This window comes from Limulus polyphemus, unplaced genomic scaffold (genome assembly GCF_000517525.1).
Source record: "Limulus polyphemus unplaced genomic scaffold, Limulus_polyphemus-2.1.2 Scaffold3389, whole genome shotgun sequence".
NCBI classification, from domain to species: Eukaryota; Metazoa; Arthropoda; class Merostomata; order Xiphosura; family Limulidae; genus Limulus; species Limulus polyphemus.
Genome location: NW_013668999.1, coordinates 25178 through 35016, shown reverse-complemented (window position 1 = coordinate 35016; position 9839 = coordinate 25178). Strand labels below are relative to the sequence as shown.

The 9839-nt window shown below is 34.6% G+C and overlaps 1 protein-coding gene across 1 annotated transcript; it reads left to right on the top strand.

Moving 5' to 3' along the window:
• LOC111088236 lies at nt 1-6347 on the top strand. The gene is made up of 5 exons (XM_022397744.1): nt 1-124; nt 528-680; nt 1000-1089; nt 3924-4050; nt 6186-6347. Exons 1-5 carry the CDS (start codon nt 41-43, stop codon nt 6245-6247), a joined length of 516 nt encoding a protein of 171 aa, XP_022253452.1. The 5' UTR covers nt 1-40; the 3' UTR covers nt 6248-6347.
• Nucleotides 6348-9839: the final 3492 nt, after the last annotated feature.

Genomic DNA, 9839 nt, shown 5'->3' with positions numbered 1-9839 from the left:
TCTACAAATAGCTAGAACTGTATCTGTAACGTTAGTTACAATGACATTTGTGATTGGTGTGTTTGTCTTATTGGGAGTTTATTTCCAACTTCGGCATTCTCAGTGTCAGTGTGGTCCTGAAAAGGTAAATATGCTTCTGTTATTTTCAGAATATATATATATGTTATATTTGAACATAATATAGCATAATGATATCGGCTAAAAGAAAAATAAATTCTGTATAATTATTTTTATTTTTTGGAGGTTCCTCTTAGGTTACTGAATTAAATCATCTGATCTTCTTGACCTTTTAACAGTCATCCTTGTCATGAAATACTTGATTAAGACTAATAAGTTTAATCCTTAATATTCAGAAGTTCGATAGGAAGATTGAAAATAATTTGGAGATTAAGAAATCGAATCCTCTGATATGTTTTTCAAATCTTAAGATAAAACTTATTTTAACGTCTTACAAATTACATTTTCAACACTCACTGTCAAGAAATAATGCAAGTGTGGTGAAAAAGTTTTAACATACATTTTTTTAGATATTGGAAGCACTTCCCTTAAAAAGTGTTCAACATGAGCCGAAGACCATTCATTATGACCCAGATTCTTTTCTGGCTGTTGCTAGTCGGTCTAATTCATTTAAAACGATTAATCCTGCCTCTCTTCGTCTTAAACTTGATGAAAACATTGGGGTAAGTTGAGGATGAGATAAATTTAACGTGAATAAATCTTTGAATTTATCAATTTTTAGACACTCAATATAATCATGAATATGTCACATGAGTCGCATTGTTGTGTTTTTGGTTACGTTTTGCATACTTATCAGTCGCAGATGGTATCTGGTCCAACTTTTATCTTTTGGAAACATCTTATAATTCTACTTATTTTGTTTACAACTTTTACAAACCAATTTAATCGCTTTGATTTCTTTATCTTAAAGTTTTGGTAGAACTCTGATATAAACTCAATATTTGATTTTAATTTATAATAAATATATTTCTTATCTTCTAGAAAAGGATAAGAAAGAACCACAAAGCTAGAGTAAACTGTATTATAGAGAAGAAGAAAGCCGTGGAAGTAATTGCTCAGAAATCTAAAACGGTAATTGTTTGTCTTTTTCTTTATTTTTATGGTTAGAAAAAAAAGCCCTCCACAGTATCATCATATCAACCATGCGTGATAGAACACTTTCTTCGCTGATATGCACCGAGGCAAGTTATGTTTGTAGCATTTAATAAGGCATAATAATTGAAGTATAGATTACATTGATCTTCACTCTGACCTTATACCATGGCTTTGATTCTCGCATATTTCTAGTTGTACCAAATCCTTTACTGTTCGGTTTGACTTTAAATAAGTATAATGTATATATATATATATATATATTTCAATTTCTCACAGTAGGCATCATTCCTCTCCTCGTATCTCGTGACTTCTTATGAATCTGCATATATTTTCGTTTTTATCTAATTTTACGAGCCCGATACAAGTGATTTCGTTGCTGTTTTCTTCAGTTGCATGACCACTTTTTATCATGCTTTCTGACTTTTATGTTTCCTATATTAAACAATATATTTTCTTTTCAGTCCCTAATGTTTAACAATACTGGTTAAAAATAAACAAAAACACGTGGTATTACAATACTGGATCTACGTGGCACGTTGATTTTACGCCCTATCGTGTAATTCAAGATACACTCTTTTCTTGTACATAAGCGGATAAGTACTGCATAAAATAACTGCGCCTACTTCTCAAGTGTCTGTAGTCTTACTTAGCAGTCAGCCAACATATTGTGTTTTTTGTTTGTTACAATACGTATAAATAAACTTGCAGATTATTAGAGGGTTAACGACTTCATGGTACTATCTATTACGGAACAACTGACCTAATTTCTTCAGGAAAGTTTCGCTTACTTTAATTAGGTCAAAGTAACTTTATTAACACAACGATTGGACATTTATTCTGGTAAACAATAGCACCGTGACCAAAGTCCCACGAAATGTTCTGGTACAATGAAAACAGAGTTTATTTTCTCTACTGACATATGTGACTTTTTTTTTTATAACGTCTCTCCTATATTGAAAAACAATATATATATATATATATTAATCTCACACAGTTCACACACTTTGAGACAAGATTTAAAAAGTTACACAATTGCACAACTATTAAAAGAGTTAAATGTAATAATGCTTTGTGAAAACCAGCTAGTAAATAGTAGGAACCTATCTGATTATGAGTTTTTGTTTTTCCTTTGAACATGTGCTTCTATACTATAAAAATACTGAAACAAAACGTTATATTAAGTCTGAACTGCAAAGTACACATTCTATAAAATATTCATTATGTATATATATATATATATGATACATGGAGTAGTTATTGAATAAATGCTCGAGTAGTAACATAGAAGGTAGCGTATGGTTGGACAAACATGTACGATATATTATTCTGGTCTGTATAAGTTGTTTTGAGCATTTGTTCGTCAAAACACACATACATACCTGTTTTGTATAAAAGGGTGTGTTTTGGGTATAATCTTTTTCGAAACAGATCGGCGCTTTGTTAAGAAAATTTCTCTGTACTTGATGTAGAGTCATGTTTCGTCACGTGCCAGAAGTTAAAGGGCTCAAATGAATGGTAGGAAGCAAACAGACATTGTCAGAACAGTAGGATACCTCCAGTGTACTGTATCCAGAATCCTGAAACGTCATCGGATTACAGGAAACTTTGTTCCAGGAAAGTCTACTGGTAGACGCTGAAAACTACTGCCCGAGATGACCGTGTTTCGATCATCAAGATCGAAAAGAGTCTTGTAACACCTTACGACAGGAATGGCATGAACACATTCATTCTATGGTATCCAGAAGAACAATGAACAAACACGATTATTTTGCAAGAAGGACTATCTGCAAACCGATATTAACCAGAATTCACTGCCGTCACCGTGTTACTTGGGCAAGATAGCATGCCAACTTACAGTTAGGACACTGGCAACATGTCATCTTTTCAAATGCGTCCTGTTTCAGGCCTTTTAAAACTGATGGCGGGATTCGTGTTCGTCGTTTGCCTGGAGAACAGATGAGAGAAGACTGTCTTTCCCACAGGGAACAGACAGGAAGTGGTGCAGTACATATTTGGGTAGCCATTCATCATAGTGGAAAACTACTCTTCATATCCTCCAGGGAAACGTCAATGGCACCTCCTACAGGCGTCACATGGAAATGATATTTCTGCCATATTCTAAGGGCGAGATTTAGCAATAACTTTGTTTTCCAGGATAACAATGACACTGCCCACAGTGCACGTATTGTACATGATTGTCCTGACCAGGAGGTCGTTACAATATTGTCATGGCCAGAAAAGTCTCCAGATTGTAATCCCATTGAGAACTGAGCCGAAAATTGCTAACCAGCGCCTTCTAGTGAAAAGTTGGGATGAAATCATGGAGTATTACATCAATAACCTCATCGTCAGCATGCCTCATCACTTTACGAAGGTTATTAGAGTACTAGAGGGAACAACCAAGTACTAAGTGTTTAATATGAACTGATATAAGGTTACAGACGCTATTGATAACAATTGGATGTTATATTTCGTCATTATATATATGTTTTGGTAAGTTGTTATTGTGATAGGTGAAAGGGTGAATTACACATCTTTCTATAGGTGTTTGATAAAAGTGTTTGCTATTCTAATAAGTCGTTCCTGATGTCCATAAAACCTGTCTCATTATACAAATTACGTATGTAGATGTTAATATAACATGTATTTTTCAGTGTGTCAGCACTAAGTGTATTTGAATTACATCTTAATAATAATGATCTTATTTGTTACAAAATATGCAAACATTTTGGCCAAGACTGTATAAATTAACAGATAATCAAAAACTTAGTAAAAATTGAGTTTAAGGTAAATTGTTTATAAATTGGTAGATTACGACGCCGTTAGGTAATAGAACTACTGACCCACGTATGATGCACACAACTGGCGAAAAAATGGTGTTTTTCTGCCAGAGTGACGTTCGCAGATCACATAAACCAATGGTGAATGAGGTAACAGGTAAGAATGCATTTCCTTAACCAATTATTATGATTTAATTACTATTTCCACTACCTGACACCACTTGTAGTATTTGGTGTGCTGCTACTAAATATAAGTACAGGGATTTAGTACGTTATATTAAAGCGATATTAAAGTCCCTGTCGCCCTGAAGCGTAGTTACTATTGAAATAAGCTGTATCATGAGATAATCATGTCCAAATCTCGCTATTCCTCTCTATGCTGTTGATAATCCATCAAGTGTAAGAGGAAGATGGTTTCCCAGGGCCCATTTGATAGACTGATCGCACAGAAATCCATACGTGCTGCGTTCAGCTACTTGGCCAGTATGACTTCGCATGAAATAACATGAATACTCATTTCCCACTTCAGTTCTTTTAGATATGCGACGATTGAACGGATGTGTCATGGAAGCAACTTGTATATATGTGAACTGTGTGGCTATTATAGATGGAGAAATTCCTTAATGAAATTATGGGCTGTTGCCTGGGGCAAGTGAACATTGATTGACCCGTATGTTCGTGGATTCTCATATTTTACAAGACGTCAAGCTTTGGTTATCACGACTGGGTTACGACTTGTTGCAGGTCTCTTTTTAGATGGTACTGGTTCCAAAATTTGATCCATATTCTATTGTTTTCAAATGTTATTAAATACAAGACATATCCCTGTCATAAAAATTCTGAATCCCCCATTTGAGCATATCCATATGATATAAGTGTATGAATACTTTGCGTCGGAAAGTGCTGTCACACATCCAGCGACAAAAGTTTGACGGTACCACACTACTTATGAACGCCAAACATTGTGAAAATGTATTTCTGATTCATTTCGTTTCACCACAACTTTATATAACCAGTGGTTATTACGTGACTAACACTACTTACGAACGCCAAACATTATGAAAATGTATTTCTGATTCATTTCGTTTCACCACAACTTTATATAACCAGTGGTTATTACGTGACTAACACTACTTATGAACGCCAAACATTGTGAAAATGTATTTCTGATTCATTTCGTTTCACCACAACTTTATATAACCTGTGGTTATTACGTGACTAGTTGATATGCACATTCAAAACCCTTTTAATATAATGTACTTAAGCTCCGTATTGTTGTTTTTCTATTAAGTAATATTGTTTTTTTTTAAAAAATATCGTAAGCTGTGTATATTGCATATATAAATTTGAGATGATAATTAAATCAAAAACAGCACAACGTTATTGAAGTCTAAGCAACATTGCTAGAGATAATTATATCAAATAGCCTAGTGAATTATAATTTCTGATTTAAAAACAATTCTGAAAATGAAATATTTTGATTAAAATAAAAACAATTTTGTTTTAGCGCAAAGCTACACAATAGGCTATCTGTGCTTGGTTCACCGCGAGGTATCGAACCCCGGATTTTAGATTTGTAAGTTCTTAAACTGGCCGCTGACCCACCGATGGACCAAAAAAGGAGAACTTGTAATTCTAAGTCGGAAGAAGTTATCTTTTTTTAGTTTCTGCCATTTTGCACCAAATAATAATTTTCTACCGTGAAAATAACAATAAAAATATTGTTCACATTAACATACTTTTTTTTTAATTTTGCGCAAGGCCACTCGAGGGCTATCTTCGCTAGTCGACCCTAGTTTGGAAGTGATAGACAAAATGGAATGCAACAACAACACCCACCGCCAATTCTTAGGCTACTCTTTAAAAATGAATAGTTGGACTGACTCTCACACTATAACGTCCTCACATTTGAAATGCGAGCATGTTCGGTGAGGAGATTCGAACCTGCAACTCCCAGATTGAGAGTCTATGCCAGACACGTACAATTGAAACAGTGGTGAAGTTTATTTTATACAGTTTTATATTCTATACATGTATTTGTGTATCATGCAATAGTTGTAAAACATATCATAATGTTGGGAAAATTTTTAAGTTTTGTAAAAGATTGGAAGTGGGAGACAAATGATATTCATTTACTTGTCTGTCGTTTTAAATATATAATTATCATATCATTCGATTATATTTATGTTAGAAAATGTATAAATACTGTAATGGATTGTAAGTGTAAATAGATGACACGTGAAAGCTTTTTTTAAGCCTCGAAAGTTTAAAAAACTTTTGTTGTTGTTGCAGAAGTCCTGTCAAGATCTCGAAGAGCCACTATCGGTGCGTGTATCTGCGATTGCTTTTGTTAAAGATAACAATTTTCTTACCTTCAAAAAATCTTAACACATATATATCATTTCCTTGCATCTTTATAATCTCTAGAAGACGGAAGGCTACCGTTAGTCAACAACACTACACAGTATTATTAATAACCTACAGCGTTTCAAGCTGATTTTGGTTTGTTTTTACTCCATTTTAGTTTGCGAAATATCATCCTATGAATTAAAATGTAATTACTTTTTCTTTCTATATATACGATCAAAAACTTAATAAATGTTCTACATTTTACAAATATTATTTATTTCACATGAATGTTTAGTCTTCTTAGAGGAGAACGAGTTCAAAGGTAAAACTGATAATAATTAAACAGTGCTGAATAATGATACTTAGGCCCGGCATGGCCAGGTGGTTAGGGAGCTCGACTCGCAATCTGTGGGTCGCGGGTTCGAATCCCCCGTCCCACCAAACATGCTCGCCCTTTCAGCCGTGGGGGCGTTATAATGTTACGGTCAATCCCACTATTCGTTGGTAAAAGAGTAGCCCAAGAGTTGGCTGTGGGTGGTGATGACTAGCTGCCTTCCCTCTAGTCTTATACTGCTAAATTAGGGACGGCTAGCGCAGGTAGCCCTCGTGTAGCTTTGCGCAAAATTCAAAACAAACAAACAATAATGATACTTACACTTTACAGGACAGTCGTTCATAATGATCAGATGAGATTAAACTAGTAGGTACTTGGATGTTGTTTCGTTCCGCTACACAAACAGCCTATGGGGGTAATGCTGACAGCTGTGATTTAGGCTATCTTATGTCATCTTATTTATGCAACAAGTTTGTTTGTTTGTCGAATTTTTGAGCAAAGTTACTCGAGGGCTATTTGCGCTAGCCGTCCTTAACTTTAAAGTAATAGAGTAGAGGTAAGGCACTACCCACAGCCATTTCTTGAGCTGCTGTTTTATCAACGTGTAGTAAGATTGAGCGTCACAAATTAAACGCCTTCACAGTTGCAAAGGTGAACTTTTCGACGACGGGTTTTCATCCCGCGACACGCAGATTGCTAGACTGGGGCTTTAACTATCAGACTATGCTAGGCCCAAGGCAGAAACTTCTTACGAGACAAAAATTCAAATGGGGGTTAGTCAAGATAAGCAACCAATCAACGACGTGTGACTCATTATCCTTTATCTGTTGGTTGTGGACGTCAACATTTCGATAAACCAGTAATCAACAGATTTGAAAAATAAATTTAAAATGAAATTCAACAGAATTGAAAACTGACTTTCTATGCCCAATTCTACATTTTAGCATGAATTGTTTATCAGATTTATAAATATTGTACTAAATATTTTATGGTTTAAAATTCCAGTACGAAAAAGCATTGAACCCTGGTTATAAAACATAAAAATTAACCAGTTTACTATATATAACACCTCGCAAAAAGCATTGAACCCTGGTTATAAAAATATAAAAAAATGAACCAGTTTACTATACAGAACACCTCGCAAAAAGCATTGAACCCTCGTTATAAAAATATAAAAGAATTAACCAGTTTACTATACAGAACATCTAGCATATTTACTTGCATACCTTATGTGGAAAACTAATATACAAAGGTGTAAAAGTAAGCTTTATCGTTTTACCAATCATTATTGCTGGAAACACGTAAAAGCTGCGTTATTTTTCAATTCACTCACGGTTTAGTAAAACACTGCTGAAAACCTTGTCATCTCATACTCTGTATTGCTACTGGCCTCGAGATTTCAATGAAAGTTGTTAATCTGATAGTTCAACAATTTAGCGCTGGGCACTTAATTACTGCGAAATTACACCCGGAAGACCTTCTACCGTCACGTCAGGCGCAGAACAAGCTTTGTCAATAGTTGCCGAAATGACAGTCTTAAGCCATAGTGCTCTGGGCTAATCCTCTTACAAGGACTCGGGAATAGTGGTCTTGCACTAACGTCAAAATTTCACGTGGTCTATAGTTTCTGCCTTATTGGAAATCAAGTGTTATACTCGTCTTAAGTGGAAAACTGCACACTTATCTTCTAAGATAAAGCTATGTAACCCACTCTAGCGATGTGCATAGAAAATATATATCGGAAAACAGACTAATTATATATATATATAGGGTTTCGGATCCTTATATTTTACAAAAGGTGGTGTTTACCCCACTGACAGCGCGTAAAGCTTTACTTTATCTTGTATTATTATTGATGTTAGAATGAAATGTTTGACGTCCAATATGGCAGCGTTGAAGAAAACACGAAGTTTTATGACGTCAGGGGAAAACCTCTATACCAGACGGTTTCCTAAAAAAAAAAAGCCACTAATGACGGCAGTGTACAAAGGGCATTCACTTGATTAGTGCAACATGATGATTGACAAATCCACTTGCATACTGGTGGTTCGCAGTCTTTTCAGATGAGTCGATTTTCCACAGTTCACACATTCTGGATGCACGTGGGTCTGCAGAAAATTTGGGGAGCCTTTTGACCAATTGTGACGACAGTCAGTTGTCAAGTACAGAAGTTTCAGAATCATGGTTTAGACAGGTATTTGTTACGACTGTAAAACGACTCTTGCATTTGCTCCAGGTCACATCATTTCCAAAGAAAACATATATATTTTGTAGAAAACCTCTTCCATTTATTTGATTAAAAAAATTCTGTACTATACATTCAGATAACGAAATATTAATTATCAACTGGTTTTTTTAGCCTTCGTTATGGTTGTTAATCTGCTGCCTTCTTTAGGAAAGTCCTAGGAAAAGCTTATTTCTGTGTTGGTGGTGGCTGAGATTCGGTCCTGGGTCTTTTTAATGAAAGTCTAGTTCGTTCTATGCTAGGCTGACTAGGTGTGTTATCAGTTAGGTATATATGGAAGGCTAATTTATATTTATATTTTTTGTATGTTGTTAATATCATATTACTTTACTATTATTCCAGTTTATCGCATTACTGGCTATTGCTGATAAATCGATATTACCAACACCTTGTATGACTATCTTGTGTCTGAATTCATATTTTTTATGGTCATTTTGTTTCTAAAACACAGTTGTTTGTATCTTTTTTCTTCATTGGGTCTTTAGGTAGTTTAATGTGTACTGATTATGATCGTATTGTGTTGTGGCTTCTGAATATTATTCTGTTTTTGTGGTGTTCACTTTGCTTTCTACATCCACCTAACTGATAAAACATTTAGTCAACCTAGCATAGAAATCAGCAAAGCATGAATACCTTTTGAAAACATTCAAAGAGTTAGTTGATTTAAGATTAATGGCGAGTCTTCTAGTCGAGTGAATAACGTAACAATACTCCGTCGAGAAGACTCAGACTACTAACAACACAAAAATAGTCTTCCTCAGGACTTCGTTGAAGACGTCAACAGATGAGCAGCCGAAAAAAGATAGAAGAAAAACTAGTTAGTAATTAGTATCTAGTTATATAAAATAATTATTAATTAGACTTAGGTGGTCGTATGTACGACATATATATATATTATGAGGGTATTTTAAACCAATAATGTTTTTGATTATATAATAAAAATGTTCTACTCCTTGCCAACGTTACTGGTGAAAGATGCTCATTTGACAATAATATATATATATATATATATATATAT

What these genes read in the sequence shown, in the direction of transcription:
- LOC111088236 (XM_022397744.1), top strand. Translation starts at nt 41, where the DNA reads ATGACATTTGTGATTGGTGTGTTTGTCTTATTGGGAGTTTATTTCCAA. An exon ending in AACTTGATGAAAACATTGGG is followed by an intron (nt 681 to 999) that starts GTAAGTTGAGGA and finishes CTTATCTTCTAG; the next exon opens with AAAAGGATAAGAAAGAACCA. An exon ending in AATGGTGAATGAGGTAACAG is followed by an intron (nt 4,051 to 6,185) that starts GTAAGAATGCAT and finishes TTGTTGTTGCAG; the next exon opens with AAGTCCTGTCAAGATCTCGA.